The following is a 25,163-nucleotide window of genomic DNA, read 5'->3' as shown; positions in this document are numbered from 1 at the left end:
TCTGACTTCAGCAAAATAGCTCTAGCTTAAAAAAATCAATTCCATCCCTACCTTTAAAAAAGTACATTGTTGGAATTGACAAGATGAAAATAGATAGATATTTTCCAAAACAGTGGTTGCAGATGTAACTTTTGGGTTTGTCATCTGTAAAAAAAGACTCCATGGACATTTTTCAATGAGACATTTTTTGTTTCATTTTTGAGGGAAGCAGCAATGACTTGGCTCCTAGGAGGTACATTCCAAAAGAGCAAATATCACTACAGCATTAATCTCATTTTCTTTCCTTCTGCATATGTCCTATTTATCAGCTGAGCATTTGAATCAGACATAGTGGAATCGTAAAGTATCAGCTATGTGAACTATAAAGTCTATACTCAACATGATATCTCCTTTGTGTATGTGCAAAATTGCTAATGTGTCTATAGAACATAAAATAAATGCTTGTACATGACAAGATTTGTTCAGGGCAGAGTTGTAAATGTGCTTGTTTTGTTACTTTGAGGCATAAGACTAATACTGTACATAATGAAAATAGTTCGTCCTTAGTCTATACCTGAGGGGTTCAACCCTTTAAAGTGTAAAAAAAAACCCAAACCAAAGAAACCCACCACCACCACCAAAAAAACCCAACAAAAAAACGTATATGGGTAAGAAATTGAAAAAGGAAACTAAGGTTAAGAAGCACAGGAGAGAACACTTTCTCCACCTCACCATGAAAGAAACCCCACCGTGTTAAAAGCACTTTGGTTTAGCCCCGTAACGATCCCACCAGCGGAGCAGCCTGCGCTAGGGCGGGGCGGGGCGGGGCGGGGCGGGGCAGGGCGGGGCGGGGCGGGGCGGGGCAGGGCGGGGCAGGGTGGGGCAGGGCGGGGCAGGGTGGGGCAGGGTGGGGCAGGGTGGGGCAGGGCGGGGCGGGGCAGGGTGGGGCGGGGCGGGGCAGGGCGGGGCAGGGTGGGGCAGGGTGGGGCAGGGTAGGGCGGGGCGGGGCAGGGCAGGGCAGGCAGCCGGCGGTGCCCCGCGGAGCCGTGCCCGCTCCAGCGCCGGGCCGGCCCCGGGGCGCACACCGGGCAGCATTCCCGCGGGAGCCGCCGTTCGCTCTCCCAAGACCCGATCCTGCCAACACTTAGACACGTGAGCAATTTCAGCCGCCGCAAATCAGCTCATTCACCTGTTGGAGGTTTTTGCAGGGGTGGTGCCACATCCGGCCCACGTTTGTAAATCGTGGCCAACGTAATAAAATGGAAGAAACTCCCCTTTTTCCTCACCTAGCCAGGTGACTTCGTTTCTGCTGTATTTTTATATGTCTCTTATTTTACTGGAAAAGGTTACAGGTACAAATATATTTTTAAGTTTATTATATCTTTAATAAATTAATGATTGCAACCACCTCGAGCCCCGATAAAAATCACGCAGTCCAGGGGTTGCCTGTGATTTTGTGCCTTCTAACATTTCACCGTGATTTCTGCCGTGAGGAAGGGTGCTTTTTAGAGACCAATGGCTTTGTCATGTCTCTGAAATTGTGGATAAAACAGAGAAGTCACCACCGATTGTGAGCTCACTTACATCTTCCTACTTTTCTACATTTAATTTGTTTGTTGCTGATTTATTCAGTTTGTAAATTCTGGAGAAAATGGAATGTTCTAATGGCTCTGTATTTAGCAAGTATGCGAATTACTGTTACCGTACGGATCACTGACCGATGTCTGGTGTTCGTGATTTTCTAGTTGTGTTGCTCCAGAACATGCAAGTTTATGACTACGTATGTGATCTCCACGAGCTGGAAAGACTCAAAACATATGGCAGCTCAGATGTTAGGCTTGGGGAAAATCAAAAATTAAACTGTCTCAGAGCAGTTGAGAGACCGCTTTGCTATATATTTTATGTGATTTGTGTGCGTGTTGAGGGAGATGTCACCTAGGGAAAGGAACTGAAGGAAAAAAATAGCTTTAAAAAATGAACTGTTTGTATTATGGCTTTAAACATTAAAGTCTGGTCAGCTAAAAGCAGATGTTGTGAACTAAGATGGAAACTTGCCTGAGGCCAGAATCAAAGAAGGCATTCACTAATGGTAAAGAGGAAAAATGCTTTCTGGTTTCAGAATTTATTATATGCAAAAATGAATGTTTGTTGCGTGCTTATAAGAACAAGCATTTTCCCACTTTTGTTCAGGTTACTGAATAAAATTGATGGCTTCAGAATCTAATTTCAGACAATGGGTTCGTTATCAATCCTGATTGTATTCTATGGTCTTTATAAGATCTTCTGTTATTTCATATTGGCCAAGATGCTGTCATGCTGGAAATAGGAATGAGGTGCTTCTCACCTTGGGCTGTCTGCCCAGTCACTAGATGATGGGCAGGTGGGTTAAACCATCTAAATGTGTGGAATAAAATTTGGAATATTGTAATACGACACAATTCTGATGCAAGTATTTTAAAGGGAAGAATAAATAAGGGAAAGACCTGAATGTACTGGATAGTAAAAATGAACATAGTGTTTCTTGCATTGAATTCTTAATTGGCCTGGGCCTGCACAACTTGAGTGAACACACATTCTGTAAATAGACACAATGTCTAAGAATTTGAAATGGAAGGTTAAAAATTAATATTTTTGAGAAAGAAAAACAAAAGTTGATTAAATAAAAATTATTTATGTTAAAATCAATCAATATTTGAGAAAATATTCTCCTTTTCATCTATTTATGTATGAGGAAATACATATTTACAGTAGCTGCCTCTATAGTATTTGTTGAATGTCATGAAGCTTAAAATTTAGACTTCCTTAGACAGTTGTGCCATTTATTTAAAATTTGCTAGTTCAAAAGCTATGCTCTAATGGCAAGTCCAGAATTTTATGTTGCAATATTTCAGGGACGAGAAGGGTAAGCAACCTCATTCTGCATTTTACAAATACTTTATGATATTGTTTTAATTCATATAATTCGAAGAATTTTGTTGCACCACTTGAGCAGCAAGGAAAAAAAAATTCAAAAATCCTCTAAAAGGATCAAAATTTTTGGTATCTTTATTTCTTCTTGCAGGAATAATTTTCCTAACTGAGTCGTATGGTTCAGGAATCACCTGCCTTTTCTAATTTATACCACGGTCGAAGTGTGAGTAAGGACTTTTCAAGAGAGTAATTCCCAATCCATCCACGCTTGGACGAGCTGTAAACCCACCACCGCAGGGATGTGAAGTGTCTCCACATCTCTCCCTGGCAGTTTCTATGGGGAATTTGGGCCCATCCTCTGCCGCGGCAGGATTTCCGAGGGGAGGTTTTGTCAGAGGCTGCGCCCGGGCCGCCCCTCAGAGGGAAGGCAGCGGGGTGAGGCGAGCCCGCGCCCTCCATTTCGCGCCGGCGGGAGCCCCGGAGCGCTGCGGGAGCCCCCGAGGGCAGCGCCGGGCCCCGAGGGCAGCGCCGGCCGCGCAGCGTGGGGAGAGGCACCGCGGCCCGCCATCGCCGCTTCCCGCGGCCCCGCTGAGGCGGCCGCAGCGCGCTGCTCCCCGCGGCCGCCATTTCGCGCGGTGGAAGCGCCGGGAGGCGCGGAGTTCTCCTTCCTCGGTGGAAGGAGCGGCAGCCTGGCTGTGAGGGGCCTCAGGGCCTGGCAGCACCCGCGGAGCAGCGCAGGGAGCTGGGGATGCGCTCTGCGCCTCCGGGGCGCCGGGCAGTTGCGGTTTGCTTGGGTCAGCGCTCCTGAAGGTTGTGACCTTCACTTTGGGCCCCTGGAGAGAGTGCTGCCATGAAATACGCCGACTGAGGAAAGAGTTTGTTTTAGGAGGAAGGTGAAAAGGAAAGTGGCTTCCAAACTGAGCAAATTGCCTCGTGGCCTTCAGTGTCTGTGGTAAGGTGTTTGTTAAAGCAGATACTCGAGAGAGGTCTTTGCTCTCTGGATCTGGCAAACACATCTCAGTAAATGTGAATCTGTGATCTGTGCTGCCCCTGCAAACACCTGCTCCCTCATTCTGCCATCTAGAATATGTATTTTCCCTGTGGAATCAACCAGCATTGAGCGTGTGGGAAAGATGCTTTGTTTCCTGGCCATCTTGGAAACGTTGTGGGCTCCTCCCCACCGCTCCCACGCCCGCCTATTTTGCTTTCTTACTTTCCTTTAAAAGTCCGAGGGACTTTTCACTGTTTCCCAGCTGCAGCGGGTGGGTGAATGAAGAGCTGCACAAAGGAGTGTGTTTCTTTTAGATTTCCAGTCTTGTAGAATGACCACAACATCTCCTCCTATTTTTACTTATATTGTCAAGCAATTTGGCTTAATAGAGCTGGTTGTGGAAAAAATGACACATAGAGAACAGAGCGGGGGCCTGGGAGATCAAACACTGCACATAACAAAGGTTGCTCAAGAATGGGAATAATAAATCCAGATATTTAAATGGAATCATCATATGTTGATGATTCCCCACCTGAGGTAGGAAAACCATTTCATACAGGTGTGCAGTATTTGCAGCTCCTTGAAGCCGATGGAGCAGTGGTTATTTACTTGGATAGGCACTAACACAGATTATTACTGCTTCATTAATAACTTGATTAGTGCTCCTCACAGATACTTTCTGCTGCCGCTGCTGATAGCTTGCCTGAGAGCTCCTGCTTTAGATTACTGACACTAAAAGCATGGAGGCAAAATTAAACACCTTTGTTAGATTTATCAGCGTGATTTCTAAATTCTAGATTTATTGATGTGAAGGGGAAAGTGGCAAAACCTGGCAGTGGGGGAGTGGCAGAAATTGGCCGAAGTGGTACTGCAGACACTGTGTGTAGAAGGGGCATTGACAGATTTCTTGTTTGAAGTTCTTCATGGTGTTCACAGATAGTTTTGATTACATGATCTGTATTCTGTTACTATGAAATGCTTTATTTTTTAAATTTGAAACCTCTCACTGGAATATTTGAAGATTTACAGATTCTGTGAAAGAAAATTACTTTTAAAAATTTTGACAGTCTACAGCAATTAGGTAAACCTGAAGCCTATTTGCTCTTAGTGATCCTTTTCATATGTTACTAATGAGATGCTGGAGTGCAAAAGAAGCGTCACCTTTGGTTTTGTCCCTGTAGATAAAGAGGAAAGCTTTGCTTTGTTGTCTTACCTCCAGAGTTGGCCTTTATTGAACTTTATAAACTTTATTTATATTTTACTATTTGTTTCAGCAAGTCTAAGATTTTTAAGTCATGAAATCATCTGTGTGGTATTATTTTAGTAAGATCTATGCTTTTTAAAATTGTCCTCAAGCAAAATTAAGAGCTGTAAAATTTCTCAATAGGAATGCATAAAAAGTATGTCTAATGCCTAGAGATGGTGCTACATGAAAAACATTGCAATTAGCTGGGGTATTTTTAAGACTGATGTATACAATAAATAATTTAGAAATAATCTCTGGTCCTGATGTTTCAGAATAAACCTATTAACAGCTTCAAGGTGTTGAGCCTGTACTCCACTTATCCAGGTAAGTAATTTGAATGTATGTTTTGAAAAGTTTCATTTGCTTGTAAATTGTTGGGGTAACAGTATAATTTTATGTCTTTAGATAACAGTATCATTTTGTTTTGCAAAAACTTGACAGACTGTGATCGTAACAAAACAATTGGAGAGAAAAAAAATTTGCTGCAGTTGTATAAAATAATCACAGAATATGCTGAGTTGGAAGGGTCTCAAGGATCAATTCCTGGCCCTACACAGGACACCCAGGAATCACAGCCTGTGCCTGAGAGCATTGTCCAAGTGCTTCTTGACCTCTCTCAGTCCAGTGCTGTGATCACTGTCCTGGAGAGCCTGTTCCAGTGCCCAAACACCCTCTGGGGGAAGAACCTTTTTGTAATATCCATCCTCATCCTCCCCTGACACAGTTTCAGGCCATTCCCTTGGGTTCTGTCACTGGTCACCACAAAAAGAGATCAGTGCCTGCCCCTCTTTTTCCCCTCATGTGGAAATTGAAGAATGTGTTGTGTCCCCTCAGTCTTCTCTTCTCTAGGCAGAATCTTAGCATTGTTCTTAGAATTTAAGTACTTTAGCATAAACTTTTTCTGGATCTTCACTCCTACCCACTATTTCTTCCCAGATACATCATGATGGTAAAGGTTGCTTCAAGTGCTGCCCTACAGGGCATTTTTAGCAGAAGTAATAGCCATATTGTATCAGGAGAGAGATTCTTCTCTATTTGAAGAAGGATTAAGAATGCAGTCAAGAGCTCTAAAAGAAAACAATATAGAAATTAAATATTGGCAATTACAACTAATAAACTTTGTATTGCTTTTGACGTGTTCAAGTCTAGTAATTTCAGTTTTATATTCACTTGTGCTGCCCTTTTCAGACTAAGAGACTTCACATTTGGTCTAAAAATGTTCAACTCTACAGACATGGTCTTTTCACTGGATAGTTTATTTTATGAAAAACCTGATATGAGACAAAGGTAAATCTTTATTATTAGATAAATATAATGGATTTCCAAACTGAATCATTTTACAGCAGTGTTTTTTTCTTACTACTCACTTTTTTGTCTACTGATAGAAATATGGGGCTAGAAATTTCTGTGTTCATGACCCCTACTTTGAAATGTTTCTCCAAGCACATTCAATGATGCAGCCCCTATATCTTAGGGCTATAAGAAATAAAGGTTAGCACAAGTTTTGCCTCTGTAATTTTATGGTGTTAAAAGTCACATGAATTGAAGAACAAGAATATGTTTTAGCAGGATAAACAGTAAGTTATTTGTGACTAGTAATTTTGAGCTAGTTGTTGTGGAAGGTGCTTAAAAAATGCTTTTACCTCACATTAGTGTGTTAAAAATAGGTGTTTGGAAAATGAACAACATAAGACTTGGTTTATTGCACCTGCTCCAGCTATTGCTGAAATTCCAGCTGCAGAGGAGTTACAGAGGGAACTGGAAAAAAGCTCAGCCATCACTCCTATGGGTAAAGTATCATCGAATAGAATCACGGAGTCATTGGGACGATTGGAAAAGACGTTTAAGATGATCAAGTCCACGCATAAACCTTACACTGCAAAGTCCAACTACACCATAATACTTGGCATTGTTATTAGATTACTCAGCACGTAATTAGTGTGACAGATCATTCCTCTTTTGCTGTGAAATACGAAATATTCTGGGTATTCAAGTAGAGACAAAGAATGTATTTGAGTTGAGAATGATGGTGTTAGATGTGCCAGGAGCACAGCAGTCCTCTTGAAGCATATGCATGCCACAAGTCTCCTGTGCAGAAGTTAGCAGGGTAAGAACTATAATCAAAATTTCAGTTACTGCACATTGTGGGAAGTGGCTGTAAGAGCATAATGTTATCACATGGATCTGATGGCCTGTCTCCACCCAAGGAACAGTTTATATATGATACTGACATATTTCATCCCTTTAGGGCCTTTAATCAAATTGCTGAGGCAGCTAAATTTGAATCTGGTCATTAACTGCTGCCAAGTGGCATATTCCTAGACATTCAGGATTATCTTAAGGAAATTTATTTTAAAGAATTTCATTGCCTTATCTGTATCAATTAGATTTGTGCATTTCTTAGCTGCTGTGCTGATTTACAATATTCTCTATTTAGGAATTACACTATAACAGAAGGTGGATTTTTTTCTCCTTTATGCAAGAATAATTCCATTAAGAGCTACTTATTCAAATAAGCTTTTTGGTATTTGTAGAATTACAACTGTTTGGGTTGCGTCACAAACAGGGCACAGTAATTGTGAGTTTCTAGATGGGTAACATTGGAATAAAGACAGCAAAATAAAGCTGTTATCTTTTTGCATTTAGTTGCTTACTTCTGTTCTGCCTTCCTGTTGCTAACAGCAATGCTTGTTGGTCTGGTCTGCCAGACCAGGACACTGATTCTACACTGCAAAATGTGATAATTAACCAAGAGGGTTATGAAACCAGCCTGTCACCTACATCAGTACCAGTACTGACTGTTGAGATTGCAGTGTTTATCTCAGCTGTTTGTAGCAGGAGCTTCAAGCTTGGTCACTGTGTCATTTTTTTTTTTTTTAAAGAACCTCTTTATTCTGGGATAGGGTAAAGAGTTCTGTCATACAAACTATTCTGTAGTTCTGAAGAATGGTTTTTATCCTTTACTTTGCAGAGAAAGGAAAGGGACATTATTTTTGTAACTTTTTAATTGACAATGCATGCATTACATTCATTAGCATGTCATAAAATACACACATAAGTTCTTGCAAGAAGAGAAATAGCAGTTTGTATAATAGATGTGAATTTGGCTAATTCTGTGTGAAAGATACTTGATTAAATTACTGTGAATAAGAGTATGAATGAAATAATAATTTATTGTTTTTGTAGGAGGGAGAAAGCATGAGAAGTTTATACAACAATGTAAGAGTAACACAGAGGAAGGAGAAGATAAATCATCATTACCTGTTCATTTTGGCATAGCCCCTGAAAAAGAAGTCCTACAATTAAGTCTAGGAGAAAGAGATAAAATTGGTTTTCAGCGTGAAAATCTGAAAGTGGTTTCATCTTTTCTCTCTTTTGATGAAAATAAATCTAAACAAGTAATAGATTTTTCTCAGCAACTGCAAAATAAAGCATTAAGTGAAAGCAGCGATGATGAGAGTGTCCATTCAACATTAAGAAAAAGGTACATGTCTTATCAACTCAGATAATTTATCACAGTCAGAATCATATTATTTAGGTAAACCTGTTGAACACACAGTTTGGGATCCTTCAATTGAAGGTACTTTAGTAGGCTCCAGATTCTAATTCTTTCAGTCTAAGGAAAAAAAATGTTTCTTTTTGGCAATATTTTAGCAGTTTAATTAAATATGTCCTGAGCTCAGCATCATTAATGAGAAAAGCTTCAGGTTTGTTGCTTAGATTTTAAAGAAAATTTTAGTTAACAAAGCTTTTGGAAAATAGTGCTCTGAATTCTTTATCTGCATGGTGACAAGGAAGAAGGCTGAGATCATTTGCTTTGCCAAGCAGAGGTCAGCCAGTCAGGAATCTTGACAAGCAGTTCTCAGCGTGATTTCTGTGCTGCGTGGGAGGAGAGGTTGTATTGATGAACTGCTCTTCTGTGTCCGGCTCCTCCCATTCCCAGAACCTGGATGTCTCTATTGGTTTTAATGATGCAGAAATTCAGAGTTAGTCTGCTAGTAGGAGTCAGAGCCCATCTGGACATGCAATTTATTCTTTCATGTTCTTTCTGGAATGAAAGTAAAGTTAAAAGGTATCTTGGAAGGAGTCTTCAGGTCAGATTGCATAAAGTTAGATACAATTTTATTATTTATTTTACAGTTCTGCTGCTAATACAAATGTATATCTAATATTTTTCAAATATTAGATAAACTGTAATGTTACAGCAAGCTAATGAAAATTCTGGTTCTTTTGCAGCTTATTTAAAAAGTCTGGCAATATTCATAAAAATACAGAATTTAAAGCTGGTTCTGTTGATGTGAAAGAAATTGGTACTTACTTAAATACAAGTGACAACATGAAAGGACATCATGCTTCAATAACTAAAGACTCAGATTTTACTTTGCATAGGGTAAATAATGAGGAGATTGTGTCTGAAAATGGAATTAAAATTCAATCATTTTCTAATGCTTCAGAGATTCTGGATATGACAGGTAATTATTTTTACTCTATTTCAAGAAAAATAGTCCATTGTCTGTCTTTGGTATATAATAATAAATGATATCTAAGATTTGAGGTTCAGTGAAGAGCATTTTCCCACCAGCTCAGGGTGAGATAATTGGCTAAAATTGATAGAATGTTTTGCAGTCCTGTGGAACTTAATTGCCTTGTTGTTTAATATGAACTGGCTAAACGGTTTATGAAGAAGATTCATGTTTTCAGGAGTGCTAAGTCGTGTAAACCTATTTGAAAATGTCACTTCACATCCCCACAGCAATTTGGAAAAAAAACAGCCTTGTCCCTTCATGTGGTAAGGAGTTTCATCTTCATTTAAAACCAGAAAATGAAAATGAAATGTTTATTTGTGGTGTGGCTCATATTTGTATTTTTGTAGAAATACATTTTAAGTAGGAGATACCTAGAAAACTGAGGGAAGTGGTGAGATTTTGCTGAAATTTTAAAATACTTGTTTTAGAAATTATTTTTGGCTTTTATTACTTTTTAAGTAAGTGCAGTTTATTTCTAGATTTTAAACTTTTTGGGACATGACACATCTGTGGAACGTACCTTGTGTGCCTGACTAACTACTACAGAAATATGGAGTAGTAGTTCTAGCAGAAAAACCTAGGGCAGAGTGGTGGCTTAGGATGGGATTTGGACACGGGTCAGGAAAGAAAAGGGTGATTCCTGTCTGATTGCCTGTGTGAGCAGTGGTGATTCGATGTGTGGGTGAGGGGACAGCCATGGATGTTGTTTACTTTGCCTTCAGCAAGGCTTTTCACAGAATCAGAGGGACTGAGAAACACCATCTTCCACAACATTCTGGTACCCACGGTGGGGCGTTAGGAGTGGATCAACAACTGCCTGGTGTAAGAATGGTTGGCTGGGCTCAGAGGGGGTGGTGAATGCTGCCCACGTGCTATGGCTGACAGCCATCTCATGAAATTCAGCAGGAACAAATCCACAGGCCTGCCACAGGGAAAGAGAAGAACCCCTGGGGTTCCCCTGGGATGGTTGGACTGGGGGCAGCTCTGTGGAAAAGTGCCTGGGGTCTGGCAAACAGCTTGCTGAACCTGAGTGGGCAGTGTGTCCCAGCAGTAACAAAGGCCAGCTGCAGCCTGGGCTTTCTTAACAAAGCTGGGAAGTTGAGAGAAGTGACTGTCCCTTTCTTGGCACTTTTGTGACCATACCTCGATTACTGCATCAAGTTTTGAGTCTCTGGTACGTGCAAGACATCCTTAAACTGAATTCATCAGAGGGCCACTACAATGGTCTTTTCAAAGGATGAGCTAGTGATCCCCCTGTCCTATCCCATAATCTCCTCTGTATCGCCTGGACCTTGTTACAGCCTCGAAGACCCTTACAGAACCCTCAGCTTGGGGTCAGGAAGATATTTATTGTGCTTATTGGTTGAAAAAGGTAACTGATTTTATAAATGTGCTATTTTTACTTCTTTAGGAACTACAGGAAGAAAATTGGAAATTTTGAGGCCTGTTACAGAAATACGTATCCTTGTATTTGCTGTATCTGATTTTCCTGATTTTATTATAGTGCTTTTGCATTTGCAAAATTATAATGTTTCATTTTGTAGCCATAGAAATTAATGCTGCATTGTAATAGTTTCAATTTTTTGCATAATGCTGGGAATCAAATGTTGAATAGGTGCTTATCCTTTTGATTTCCAAAGCCAGCATGAAAATAAGACAACTCATAGATCATTCATTGCTAAGAAAGCTCATTCTTACTTCAAATGTTCAAATTTTATCCTCAAAACTTTATTTTTAAAACATAAAATGGAAAACTTTAATTAGCATAATATATATTTCAGCCATTTTCTATGCAAATACATATATACGCTTTAATAAAGGAAAAATGAACTATTATTTGGGCTTATTAGGAAAACGGAATCCTCCTTTCTTTCACATTTTCTTAGAAGAAGATTAACTTAATGTATTCCTTCTTGGTCTGCCTTTATGTTGTAGTGTGCCTATACTGTATTTCCATTCTTTAAGCAAATTTTACCTTAATTTTCTTTCTTCTTTGCTCTGCCTTGAACATGTAATATAATTGAGCATTCATCTATATCTGTCAAACTTCTGTGTTTTTTACATAGTCTTCCATATCTTGTTTCTAGTAACCTGTCAAATGGAAGGAAAGTGGAAGGAAGGAGGAGGAAATATCTAAATTTAGGCACCTGAAATTCATGTAAATAGCTTTAAATTTAAAGTCATGCTTTTTAAAATTAGTAAGGATTCCATTGTTGTGAATTTATTAATTTCAGATTGTTAATGCTTTGCAGTTTGAAAACATATCGCTGATTTAGAGCATGGATTTTTAAATAAGTATTTTTTTAAAAAAATCCTTATTTTCTTTAGTCTAATTCTACTTGCTTATTTTTGCCCATTTTTAATGTTTAACTGCTTTTATTTCTTGCTTTACTCCTGTATCTTTTCCTCTGTAGCTGTTAAATGTAACAGGGATCTGAGGCCTTAGCAGTTGGTTGTTGCTGCTGCTGTCACAGCTGACTGTGTGCTCATCTTCAGCCTGATGGGGTGGTCGCAGCCAGGCCGCTTGTGTGGCTGCTCTGCAAGTCCAGACAAGGATCAGCTGGCTCCTCTGGAGCCGTAACCTAACAATGCTCTCTTTTTATCTTCCGCATACTTTAGATAAGAATGTTGTCCGAAGAACATCCGTTATTGGCTACTGGAAAATGTCTTTAAAACCACAGTCAGCACTAAGTGGTCATAGGTGAATTTCTTTGCTACTGTTATGTCTGGGCATACAACATTATGCTAATTAATTTGTGTTGTATTGCAAATATTATGTGGCCACTGTTCACCTTAGGCTAACAGCAGTGTTCTGCTTGTTCTTGTGTCTGGTTTGTCCCTTGCAGCTTCACATTCCGTAATTGTCTGCCATTCCGTGAAGCCTGTGCCAGGGAGGAGGTTCCTGATTATTGGTATAATCCTGAGACCTCTCAAATAGGGTGTGGTTTTTTTCACTGATAAGGAATATATGGTACACCAAAAACGTAAACCTACTGAATCATTTAATAGGTTACTTCTGGACAACTTTTTACAAACCTGTGAAACAGTGTGGTATGTTTTAAGTTTGTATTTAGTTTGCAAGAACAAAGTGCATTTACATTCCTAAAATTTTATAATTTGCACTCTAGTATTTTAAATTCCTTAATGCTCTCAAGCAACCCAATTTAGAAGTATTTTTAAGGAGTTCCCATATTTTAACTATGCCCAGTCAAAAGCTTTGGATGATGTAAGTATGGAACATAAACTGCACCTGCAAATACTACTTTGTAGAAAAATTTAAGTGGTACTTTGATATTTGGAGCATGAAAGGGGTTAGAAAACTGTAATATATCTAGAACCTCTTCCTGGAATAGTTTATCAGGGTTGTGCTAAGCTGGGAGAAGAGACAGAAGCACTTTAAAAAGGGTTTTTCTCATCTTAAAATGTGTTTTTGTGAAGATGAGAATTATATTTCTATCTATGCATATAGATTAGTAATATATTTGCATGGAGGATGGGTGGGTGGATGAGTGAGTGAGTGACATGGGTGAGTGACACTGAGGAGGAGGAAAGAGGGAAGAATCAATCTTGTCAGAGGAAAATGAGGGAGCCTGACATGGACATACCTGCCTTCTAAGATGGTGGAGGGTAAAATGTGTGGGAAGGAAGCACGGTCATGCAAAACTTTCATTTGTTATTATTGAAAACTTCTCAGGACTTGGCAATTCTTTCCTAGCTTTTATACACAGACAGGAACTTTGTGATTTGTGCTCCGACTGGCTCTGGAAAGACTGTAATGTTCGAGCTAGCTATTACCAGATTACTCATGGAAGCCCCACTGCCTTGGTTAAATATTAAAGTTGTTTACAGTAAGTATTATGTGGCCTTAAAAATTTTGGTGACAGAGCAGAAAATGTCATTCTACGAATGCAGAGATCTGGAGTGAGTCCAAGAATAATATTGAGATGAAATACATTAAAAAATTGCAGCCTACTTCATTCTTTAAAAAGTTGGTTTAATGTTTTTTCGTAGTACCATTGTAACTATTAGTATTTAACAGCATTGTGTAATTGTAGTGTTCAGCATTGCCTATACAAATAAAAATTAGAAAATCCTGTTGCAGTTTGTCCTCCAAGAAGGCAGATGTATGCAAAAAGGTAAGGAGGAAGCAAAGGAAACTAAAACAAATTCTTAGTGCATGATTTCTGGCTGACTCTATCTTTTGTACAGCTGTCTGTTGCTCTGAGATGAGGATCAAATTTTCCAGGATTCACTTACCTGGTAAAGTTTCCTGCTGTTTTCTGTATACTACCTCAGAGGCACCAGAACTGTGATCTCCATGAGTTTAACTGATCTCTGTAGAAATATGAAAATACTTGGAAGTAGTCACCCCAATTAACACTTTTTTTCTTTCCTTCCTGGAGAACTGAGTTCATATCATGTAAATTTTATTAAATTGGTGAATTTGTCCCAGTTTTAATTTATTCGTACACTGATATGTCAGTATTGCTATTAAAGGTTTCATCCTTATATTTACAAAAGCTTAATTCTTTTTTTTAAATTCCATTTTGTTCAACTTCTTCCAATAAAGCTAATGTTGCTTTAGAGCTTACTGTGTATTGTAAAGTGATCTTAGAAGCAGGCATGTGCTACAGGCTCTCTGTGAGCCGCACAAGGTTGAGTGTATGGTAAAAGCTTCTGCTTGCCTTGGCAGAATGGATACAACTGGGTTGGTTGGGACTGTCAGTAAGGAAGCAGCTACCTGCTAGTGGAGTTAAATGTGCTGACCTTTCCAGATTCCACAATGATGGAGAAGGAGACGTGTCAGTTTTCTGAATGTCCTGCTGGTGTGAGCACTGGTGCCTGGTTCATCAGTGGCCCCGTGTATGTGAATTAGCTTGCAGTAGTTCTGTAGAGCTGTGTGCCAGTAGCTTTACATTGAAGGACTGGTGACTGTAGTTCCAGGAGCAGTCACTTGCATCTCACATTCTTGCATTGCTAAAGATGGTTAGCTATGTGATTTTGTGAATTATTTGCTGTTAGCTTAATCAGTTTTCTGGAGCCAATTTTTTCTCTGATACTCTTATGAGATTTTACACCTCTTTCTGAAGCAGAGACTGGTTCTTTAAATCTCTTCATTTTAGGGATCATTTGTGAGCTAATACACAGAAATCATTCAGATTCCATTGGCTCTAAGTAAGCTAGAATGCCATTACTGCAAGATTGTTATACTAGGGCTGTTTTCAGCTCATGCATAGATTGCCTCTTACACTTTAAATCACTGCATTTTCCATATATATTAATCATCCAGTACAGCCTTACATGTGTTATTAATATCAGTCCTTATTGAGAAATACATCGGATTTCTGGAAAAAAAGAATCTGCAGAAGCACAGTGTGTATCCTCAGGAAAAAAAAAAAAAAGAGTAGATTGTTTCAGGAGTCTGTTTATGAGAAGCAGCATGAGGACTGTTACTTGCTGTGTTAGCTGCTTGGTATGACCCTACACTTAACTGTAGATTTGATCTTGATGGAATACCAGAAGAAATAAAAGTCTGTCTCTTGCTCTTGGATGATGTCTCACCTCTTTTCTGTCTGAATACAGAGTACTCAAACATTCTTAACTGGGAAAAAGTTGGTATTTGTATGAGCTTCCATTAGAGAAGATGTATTTCATGTGGTTTCTTCCATCTGTGAGAAAACCTTTGATAGCTGAATGATTATTTCCATGTGGTACTGCAAAAAAATCAAACCCAACAGGATACAGGATTAAGAGTGAGCATAAATAAACTTAATTAAAGGGTTCTGTTTCTGCTTGGTAATGGGAAGAACAAGGGCCCAAAGCTCCACATTGATTGTGCACGTGGAGTAGGATAATAAGGACAGTAACACCAGTTACAGATTTTATGGTTCTGGAAGCAAATCTGAAAATTAGGGAACTTAAATTCAAGAAGGTATCTTCCTAAAGAGAATAAACACATGCATTTTTAATACAGTTGAAGATCTGGTTTTCCTGATTCAATTCTCATTATTTGGTGTTGTTTTTAGTGGCTCCAATAAAAGCTCTATGCAGTCAGCGTTTTGACGATTGGAAAGAAAAATTTGGACCTATAGGACTCACCTGCAAGGAACTGACAGGAGATACATTGATGGATGATTTATTTGAAATACATCATGCTGACATTATTATCACTACACCTGTAGGTTTCATTCCCAGTTCTTACAAGAACTTAAATAAACAGACATTAGCAGTCTTTAATTGTGTGCTGCAAGGACTGATCCTTTTTCTTTGTAATATGTCGTAATTTAATGATCCTTTTGTTTTTCTGCACCCTGCTGTACATACTCTTAGTTCATGTAAACAAAAGTTAATATAATAATGTGCCAGATGAAACATAGATGGCATTAGCTTGAATTCATTTAATTGTTTCTGTTTAAAGATTTATTACAGTTTAGGCATGTCTGCATGTACTATAGTTGTGGCATATGCTGGCCTTTAAAACATCTTGCAGCTTCTGTTGTTGTTTTGATGTGTTGGCTTTTTCCTCCAAGGAAAAGTGGGATAGCATGACTAGAAGGTGGAGAGACAACTCTATAGTCCAGCTTGTACGACTGTTTCTCATTGATGAGGTAAGAACAGTTTATGTACTGGTTTTGTACCTTTTGTGAAGATAAAAGGAAGCCTAGAAAATGTTACATGTATTAAGCACATGTCCAGATTGGACTGGAAAATACTTACCACGTCTGTTAAAACTCCTGATAGGTACACGTTATAAAGGATGAAAGCCGCGGCGCAACTTTGGAAGTTGTAGTCAGTCGGATGAAAACTATTCAGTCTTCTCTTTGGCGTCTCTTAGAGAAGCATGACACTGTTCCTCCCTTGAGATTTGTAGCTGTTTCTGCAACAATCCCAAATACTCAAGATGTAAGAGTTACATTTTAACTGTATTTTGGTCAATGGAGTTGTATTTTATAAAATTTATCTGGAATTGCAATTTTAGATTGATAGCAAAATTGTAATTTTTAAGCTGTCATCTGAAGACAGCTATGAGGCTGCTGCTAATGAAAGAGTACCTTCAACCATATGGAAATATGTGTGGACATGCTTCAGATTTAGATTTCTGCTTGTGATTTCTGCCTCTTACATACAAATCACAATAGATTTGAGATTTCAGTCCAAATTATATTGGTCCTGTAAAAGCAGAACCTCAAGTGGGATTTTAAATTATTAAAAAATCGTGTTGCTCGTTTACATGTGGCAAAAGCTAAGTTAATTATTCTGTGATGCTACTGGAGCAGGAGCATGATTAAAAGAATAAATTTTTGTTTTCTGTTCTTTTTTAAAGATTGCAGAATGGCTTTCAGATAGCGAGATGCCTGCTGTATGCCTGAAAATAGATGAGGATCAACGGCCAGTGAAGCTACGCAAAATTGTTCTTGGTTTTCCTTGCAGTGACAATCAGACAGAATTCAAATTTGACTTAACTCTTAACTACAAGATAGCTAGCATTATACAAACATACTCGGAGCAAAAACCAGCACTTGTGGTACAACAGCTTTTTTTAATCACGTTTGAAGTTGTTCCGTTCTTGATAGTGTTGATTCAAAAAAATATCTTTTCTTTATAGTTTTGTGCCACAAGAAAAGGAGTACAACAGGCTGCTTCTGTTCTTGCAAAAGATGCTAAATTTCTACTGAGTATAGAACAGAAACAAAGGTACTTTTCTATTTCAATTGGAAATAAGTGTTTGTACATTTTAGTAAACGTGATATCTGTGAAGAAAGCTGTTGAGCTAATATTGTTTCTAACAGAGGAGTGTGCAACAAAATCATCATCACAGTTGGCTTTCTTTTTGGTAAACCGGCACTCTTGGGAAGTTTTTGCTTCTCAGAGTTTTAGGAGACCTTTCACAAACATTGAGTTGTTTCTCAAAGCTGCTTTCTAAACATAAAAATGCTAATTCTTATGGCCCTCTGAGACCTTGCGGTGCAAAGATTAAGCATGTGAATAGTTGAATTGGATGTGACTTTACTAGTGTTTTAAGTTAAGCCATAAGATGTCTTTCCTTTATCAGATACTATTAATAAATACAGCCATATTATTATTTACTTCAGGGTTGCCTAGTCATGGTAGCTGCAGCAGCTACCTCCTGACTTTAGACCTAAAATGTGATCTTATTTGCTTTATGGGAACAACACATAAGGATTGTAGATTGTCCCTTGGAAAGATGACCAGGTTAGAAATCTACAATAGCTGCCCCAGTAAGTCAGTCTGTTCCCTCTGTGAAGATGGGAAAGGTGGTGGTTTGAAAGTATCCAAAGAATGAATATATTTTAATTTAATTATTTTGTTTGTTTGTGTTGCATAGATTACAGGGGTTTGCAAATTCCTTGAAAGACTCCAAACTGAGAGGTAAATATAACTACTACTTCTCTGCTCTGTAATTGAATATTTGGTTGAGAAAATTTAGTTAAATGATATATATATACAATAATTTCATTATTAGATCTTTTGACGTATGGTGTGGCTTATCATCATGCGGGTATGGAGATATCGGACAGAAAAATAATTGAAGGAGCTTTTACTGTAGGAGACTTGCCAGTACTTTGTAAGTAAATTTAACTTTGAAAGCCAAAATGTCATTTATGTATCCTGAGAAGACTGCAGTTTGGAAGTGGTAATATTTTATGGTTCTATAGTTTGCTTAACCTTTGAAGTTGTGAAATCCAGGTAAAGGTGTTTTTGTGTTTCACATGCACTGTTACTAAAGACCACAGAACCTAATTTGACCACACATGGAAGTCATCCCCCTCATGTCCATAGAGGTCTGGCTATGTCCATTTCCTTTTCCTGTCATTGAACCCTCCCGCTGAGGTGGAGCTCTGCGAGTGAATCTTTCCCCTGAGTTCCCAAGTGTCTGGTTCCTTTGCAGCTGTGGCTTCTCTGAAGGTATTTGTCTACATTTATGCATCTTAGGTGGGCAGGATGGTATTTTCAAACTCCCCTACAAGGTGTTGTGACTGATGGGGAGGTCTCCAAGAAAGAGTCTATCTGTTGTTGGGTGAAATGCCAAGGGATCTGAGATGTTACTGTCTCATCTCATCCGGGCTTTCTTTTTCTGTAAAAAAGGTCCAGACCCTATGGGGATTTGTCTGTGTGGTTCATGTACAACACTAAATGACTTGTGAATATTTTTCTTTCCTGTTCAATGGTCATTAAAAAAAAAATCACTAACTTTAATTTTCATTTAATTTCAAAAATAATTGGAAATTTTATTAATCCTTCATTTTCCTAGCAGAATAATAATATCAGTTGGCCCATATGACTGGCTTTCTGCATTGAATTCTTGCCACTCCATATATTCTTTAGAGAAAGTGAATTAGGAAACATGAGTGTAAGATTACTTGCCAATTCTGACTGATGTTTTCTGTGTGAGGGTGTGTATTGGCGAAGTGTTGTGATAGTATTGGTGGTGATTCTCGTTCGGTACCATGGATAAAAGCAATGCTAATGACTGATGACTTAAAAAATTATACCTTAAAAAGATTGACCACTGCTAAGCAAGATGAAGTCATGGCTCTATTCAAATACATACCCTTGAAGAAATAAGAATAAGGTTTTTTCATTGTGTGTCTGTTAAATTGACGATGGATTATAGTCTGGATTATCTCCAAATATAAAGGAATGTTTAAATAAAAGTATCTGGGACGTAGCTTGTTAAAGAACTTGAAAACAAATTAAAAGAAGAAACTGATATGCAAGTACTTGTCTGTAATCTTCATCAAATTTTTTGTGGTGCAGAATGCCCCCTGATTCCAGTAGAAACTAAGAACTCTTAGGCATCAAGTCACCTGTTTGCTGCTTGTTTAGTGTCTGCCAGACATTTTGATGGTGTTCATGTACTTTGATCTGATGTAGTTACTACTAGCACCTTAGCTATGGGAGTCAATCTACCTGCACACCTGGTGGTTATAAAATCCACAATGCATTATGTTGGAGGAGTGTTTCAAGAGTACAGTGAAACTGATATTCTGCAAATGATTGGGAGAGCTGGAAGACCTCAGGTAAGTGAATGTTTGCTTGTATTGATCCCGTGTATAATCAGATTAGTAGAAATTATTCTTGTCAAAGAAAGTACAATGACAGGAATTTTGCTGCAACATTTGGTTTTTAAAGGGTTATCAATATTTAAAATACTCCTAGATAACTTTTCTGTTAAGAAAGAAATCTGTTTGCTTTTGTATTGTCCATCAAAAATTACTGCTTCACCTTAGAGTGGAAAAAGATTTGAAGATTACGTTTGGGTTTCATAGTGAATGGGGATTAGAGAAAAAGTAAGAAGCTGGCGAACAATAGCCATGTCAGACAGGATTTTAAGAAAAGAGTTTTAGTGGATTCAGCAGGTATGTGATGCATATTCAACTGGGGTTTTTTTCTTAGAGCTAGAGAGCAGCTTTTGTTTGGGGTTTTATCTTTCAGTTTGACACTACAGCTACAGCAGTTATTATGACTCGTTGCAGTACCAGGGAGAGATATATACAGATGTTAAATGGTGCTGATATAATAGAAAGCAGGTAACTAAGTATTTTTATAAGAGTCTATAGGTAGTAGCAAACCTTCATTGTTTCTACAGAATTTGATCTGGGTGTTTGGTTTTTCTCCCCCCCCCCCCCGAGCTTTTGAGGTGTTTCTTTGGTCTATTTAGAAAAAAATCAAGAAAGAAAATAAAACCACGCCATTCAGGAGTTAATGGTCTCTTGTTTTATCAGCCAAAAGAATCTTTAAAACATCTTAACCTAAAAAAAAAAATATATATATATATATATATATAGTTTTATATTCCTACTGGAAAACTGAAAGAGTATTAATTGCAAAGACAAAAAGGAGGAATTGAACACAAACCATGTCTCTGAATTTCTAGATTAGATAGAGTCTGGAAAATACTAGACCTATATTTGTTGTTAACAGATTATCATGAGAGATATGTAGAAAGTTAAGACATTAAAAGGTAAAACAGGAAATTTTACGCATGTAATTTTGTTTAAACATTAATTTTTCAAATTTATTTAGAATATCAACAGTACAGAATGTATGTGCTGTAATATTTAAGTTTATGTAACTTTGTTTTCTAATGAATGTGAAACTTTACACTTGACAGTTTATTTTTGCTTGCGGACTTTATGCCATAATAAATTACACTGTTGATTACTTACATAATCTTCACTGTATTCTGTCAATTTCGCTGATTACAGTGAACAGTTGCGGTTTGTGGGGAGGGGTTTGTTTGGTTTTGTTTTTCCCAAAAATTAGTTTTAGCACTTTTTGTATTGCTCATTGGTAAATGTCCTTAACTCTTGTTTTTTTGCACTAGCTTACACAAGCACCTTGTTGAACACTTAAATGCAGAAATAGTGCTACATACTGTCACGGATGTCAGTGTAGCTTTGGAATGGATACGATCAACATTCTTGTACATTAGAGCCTTAAAAAATCCAAGTCATTATGGTTCGTTTGGTTTTATTTTTTTAATTTGTCTAATTATGACACTAGGATGTGTTATGTCCATATAACTTGTTTCTATCATTTTCTTACGGACTATTATTTCATAATGCGATGAAAATAAGATGTGAAGTGAGGCCTGTAACATTTTGTTTTTTAACATAAGTATTGGGAGTTTCAGCATGGTATAACGTTTAAAAACTGTGAAGAAGCCATTTACAGCTTCATAATCTGTTTCTTTTGATCTTAATATGCTGGATCATGTATTAATGCAGTATCAAGCCATAATGTATTTTTCACTGCTGAATATGTAATCTGCTAAGAAAAAGAACAGTCTAGTATTTCACAGCTTCTTTTCTTGATTAAAATTTTCGTTATCTTAATTCCAGTGTCTTCAATTTGTCTTGTCCAGAACATTATCCCAGTCCCCAGCCCTGACCATGTCTTTGTTCCAGCCCACTTGCTCTACACCTGATTTTTGAAGTCACTGGGTAATTGCTGGAGACAATTTTTTATAAGGATTTATAGCTGGGACTGGAACATAGTACATCTAGTACTTGAATTTCCTATATTCCAAAATAACAAAACTGTACCTAGAAGTTTCTATTGACATTTTAGGACTCTGGTGTTTTACATGGGGGAATATCTGCAGCTTTTACCTTTGCACATCTGTTCTAACAGCCTCTTGCTTAGATAGTTACACCCTGTAAGACTTCTGACTTGCTTGCAGTATAATGAATATTCACACATTTTTCGCTTTGGGGTATTTGTCTGGCTCCTAAAAATCAGCAGATCACTTTTAATGGGTAATAAAATTGAGGAGGTAGTGTATGATAGTACTAGATTAAAACAACTTTTGTGTTTTCCGTGAAGGTTTTTCATCTGGATTAGATAAAGTTGGAATTGAAGCGAAATTACAAGGTAAGTGACTTTTTAGCGTATTTCAGTAAAATGTTACAATTTAGGGGAGGTTGGTTCACCCATGTTTATTAGCTATATCCATTAATTTCAACAGATTCATTTGCAGAACAAGTGTCATTTAACATGACGTGTTATTTATTTTATTTTATTATTAATATTTTTGAAATGCTCTCAGTACGTTTTTAACTGGTAGAAAAGCTCTTCTTGTTTAGAGGAAAATAATTAAATGCCTTTACCTACCTCATCTCCATATACACACGTAGAAGTATGGAGCAAAACACTTTAATTTTGACTGTCATTCTTCCTAATTTTCATTTGATTGATCTCATTTGCTTTTATTAATTTCTGTTTCTATACTTTTAAAAAAGGCCTTTTCAGAAATTGTCATCTTCCCTTCATAAATTTAGTCTTTGAAACAAGGGATATAAAATATAAACCTCTTTGTCTTGTCCAGAAACAATTTAAAATTGCATGATTTTAAGAGGTTTTTTTTTTTTTTTTTTTTTTTTTTTTTTTTTTTTTTTTTTTTTTTTTTTTTGCTAAGGCTTGAATAAAACCCATTTTAGGTCTTAACTCTGTAGCAGAAATCTTTTGTATAAACGCTGTGGGCTTTCTGATCTGTCATTCAGAAGCGAATATAGCAACCTACATTCCAGCATCTAGTTTCTTTTCCTTTGCAACTTTTGCCTTACTGAAAAAAGAGTTGGCTTGTCCTGTATCAATTATCTTTGAGTGAGTTTCCACAGGCAAGAGTTAACCACCAACTTTAACAGAAGCAGGATCATATTCCAAAATCTTTACTTGAATTCAGTGGAATTACTTGGGTATACATTCATTGCAATTCCATGATGATGTTTCTGGTTTGTACCTAGATAAGGTATTTTTAGTACATGCAGAAAACATTTTTCAATTTTTTGACAGAACTGTGTTTGAAGAACTTAAATGATTTATCATCTTTTGATTTGATCAGGATGGATGAAGCAAACAATTTCAAACCAACAGGTAACACTTGTTTCATGTAAACTAATTTTCAGAAGTGATGCACAGATGGTGGTGAACTACAGAGGGTCTCAACTACCCTTGTGACCCATCAGTAAGAGTACACAAATACAGTAGAGGGTAGAATCTGAGGGATTGTGTGAGTGGAATATATGGGCTAGTTTCATGACCAAGTCATGGATGTTCATTCTCTTAATCTTGTTTCATGAATAGATCTTCTCTTGTTGCTGAAAATTTGTTGCAGGTTAGGAGAAGATTGAACACTGAGACAGGATAATAGGTTGTGGCATGGTGCAATGAGGAACAGGTTTTATCAATACCTGCTCTTCCCTGCAGTCCTCTGGTAGAGGTTGTTTGCTTCTTAGCAGCCACAGTTGGCTGCCTGGTGTGTTAGTGTGACAGTCTCCATTGGAGAACTCAAACTGGCACATGGTTCTTTCTGCCAGGCCATGCTTGGGTCAGTAATGCCCATCACACAGCTGGGGTAATGACACACTGAGGAGTGCTGGTAAATCTCACAGAGGCCTGGAGTAAGAAGGTTAATTTAATTTTGTGGCTTAAGAAACTCCAACCCTCTGAAATATTCCTGGCATATTTATTTTTTTAAGGTATATTCTTCTTTTACAGAGACTGGAAGATTAATGGCATGGTATTACATTGCATTTGATACAGTGAAGCAGTTTTTCACAATTAAGGGAACTGAGACACTAAATGAATTGGTAATTTGTCTTTTTTAATTGCATATGTTCCATTGTTTTTAAACAGTCTAAGAAAAGAAGCATAAATTGTTATTTATTTTAAAGAGCTCAGGCTTTGTTTATATAAAGTTTTAGAGAATACATCTAATTATATTCTTTGTATTCTGAGATCTTTTGATTTCCAACTCCTCCCGTAACTAACCTTGCTTATGAAGATACAAAGTTGCTGAAGCTGTTCTGTTGCTGTATTAAAAGCCTTAATGTTTTTTGGTTGCAAAAGCCAGCTGCGCCAAGAGCAGGTTTTACTTTTAAGGGAATTGTCTTTCTGTTTTAGGCAACATTCCTCTTTCAGATAACAGATGGTTATCAGAATCACAAGACATTTTGCTTTCAAGCAAATATTATAGTAGAACAGATTTGCCATAAAAAAATGGAACACTTGTTTTCTGGTGATTATCTTTGTTATTAAAGTGTGAAGAAAGCAAGGTGAAATATATAACAGAAAAAGTTGTTTGCATTTGCGTTGTATAAAACGTTAGCAATGTGTGTGGTTGACTTTAGATAATCTCAAAGCTGAAAATTTTTCCCCTTACATTAACAGCCTTTATAGGAAGAGGAAGGAAAGTTGGTCAGTATTAAAAAGAACTGATGGATTGTGTCTTCGTGGTCATACTGTTGAGACAAGATTTTTTTTTAAAGTGTTCTTTTTAAAAAAAGTTAGAAGAGGTGATAGGAAAAAAATGGGAAATTCAAACAATTACTAAAAAACTTTAATTATTACAGATTAGCATGATCTCCAACTGCACAGAATTTGTTGATGTGAAGTTAAGAATAAATGAAAAGAAAATATTGAACACTTTGAATAAAGACAAAGACAAAGTAACTATCAGGTATTAAAAATGCATTAAAAATCAAAAGTATATTTTTTAACAATAAATAAAATGATTTGTAGAAAATATGTATGTTTTCATGCATAGGTTTCCAATGGAGGGGAGGATAAAAACAAGAGAAATGAAAGTAAACTGGTAAATATTATATTGCCTTTTTATTTTTTATTGAAAAACTGTGATTTTACAGTTGTTGAAGTCCCTGCTAATTTTTTTTGTCATTTTCTAGGGGACCAGATCTTGTATTTGGTTTCTATTCTGAATTTCCTTTTTTTCCCTAATAAAAACCTTTTTGTTGTTCTTTGTTTACTGTATACCTTATATATCAAACCCATTATTTTTCCAGTCTCATTCAGGCTCAGCTGGGCTGTATTCCTATTCAAGACTTTACTTTGACACAAGATACTGGCAGAATATTTAGAAATGGCTTGAGAGTTACTAGATGTATGGTAAAATTTAATCTTTTTTTTGATACATGTACTAATAAGCTACATTTTAGTATATTAACATAAGTCAATTTTCCTTTTA

General features: G+C 37.4%; 1 protein-coding gene across 1 annotated transcript in view; it reads left to right on the top strand.

The window, feature by feature from the left end:
• The first annotated feature begins 3,601 nt into the window (after positions 1–3,601).
• HFM1 (helicase for meiosis 1) overlaps positions 3,602–25,163 on the top strand; it is a 33,220-nt gene continuing 11,658 nt past the window's right edge. The window contains exons 1-25 of the mRNA XM_040073527.1: positions 3,602–3,841; positions 5,399–5,450; positions 6,315–6,413; positions 6,794–6,915; positions 8,313–8,610; positions 9,363–9,598; positions 11,064–11,111; positions 12,808–12,878; positions 13,368–13,500; positions 15,679–15,830; positions 16,183–16,260; positions 16,394–16,555; positions 16,977–17,177; positions 17,259–17,347; positions 18,000–18,043; positions 18,138–18,239; positions 19,550–19,695; positions 20,111–20,205; positions 21,003–21,136; positions 22,004–22,051; positions 22,973–23,053; positions 23,678–23,769; positions 24,532–24,638; positions 24,726–24,773; positions 24,982–25,079. Of these exons, the coding sequence (XP_039929461.1) occupies positions 6,343–6,413; positions 6,794–6,915; positions 8,313–8,610; positions 9,363–9,598; positions 11,064–11,111; positions 12,808–12,878; positions 13,368–13,500; positions 15,679–15,830; positions 16,183–16,260; positions 16,394–16,555; positions 16,977–17,177; positions 17,259–17,347; positions 18,000–18,043; positions 18,138–18,239; positions 19,550–19,695; positions 20,111–20,205; positions 21,003–21,136; positions 22,004–22,051; positions 22,973–23,053; positions 23,678–23,769; positions 24,532–24,638; positions 24,726–24,773; positions 24,982–25,079 (2,656 nt within the window). The 5' untranslated portion in view covers positions 3,602–3,841; positions 5,399–5,450; positions 6,315–6,342. The remainder of the gene's footprint in view (positions 3,842–5,398; positions 5,451–6,314; positions 6,414–6,793; positions 6,916–8,312; positions 8,611–9,362; positions 9,599–11,063; positions 11,112–12,807; positions 12,879–13,367; positions 13,501–15,678; positions 15,831–16,182; positions 16,261–16,393; positions 16,556–16,976; positions 17,178–17,258; positions 17,348–17,999; positions 18,044–18,137; positions 18,240–19,549; positions 19,696–20,110; positions 20,206–21,002; positions 21,137–22,003; positions 22,052–22,972; positions 23,054–23,677; positions 23,770–24,531; positions 24,639–24,725; positions 24,774–24,981; positions 25,080–25,163) is intronic.

The sequence above is a fragment of the Hirundo rustica genome, chromosome 9 (genome assembly GCF_015227805.2).
Source record: "Hirundo rustica isolate bHirRus1 chromosome 9, bHirRus1.pri.v3, whole genome shotgun sequence".
NCBI classification, from domain to species: Eukaryota; Metazoa; Chordata; class Aves; order Passeriformes; family Hirundinidae; genus Hirundo; species Hirundo rustica.
The sequence above is the reverse complement of the archived record's forward strand: the minus strand, read 5'-3'. Positions and strand labels throughout refer to the sequence as shown.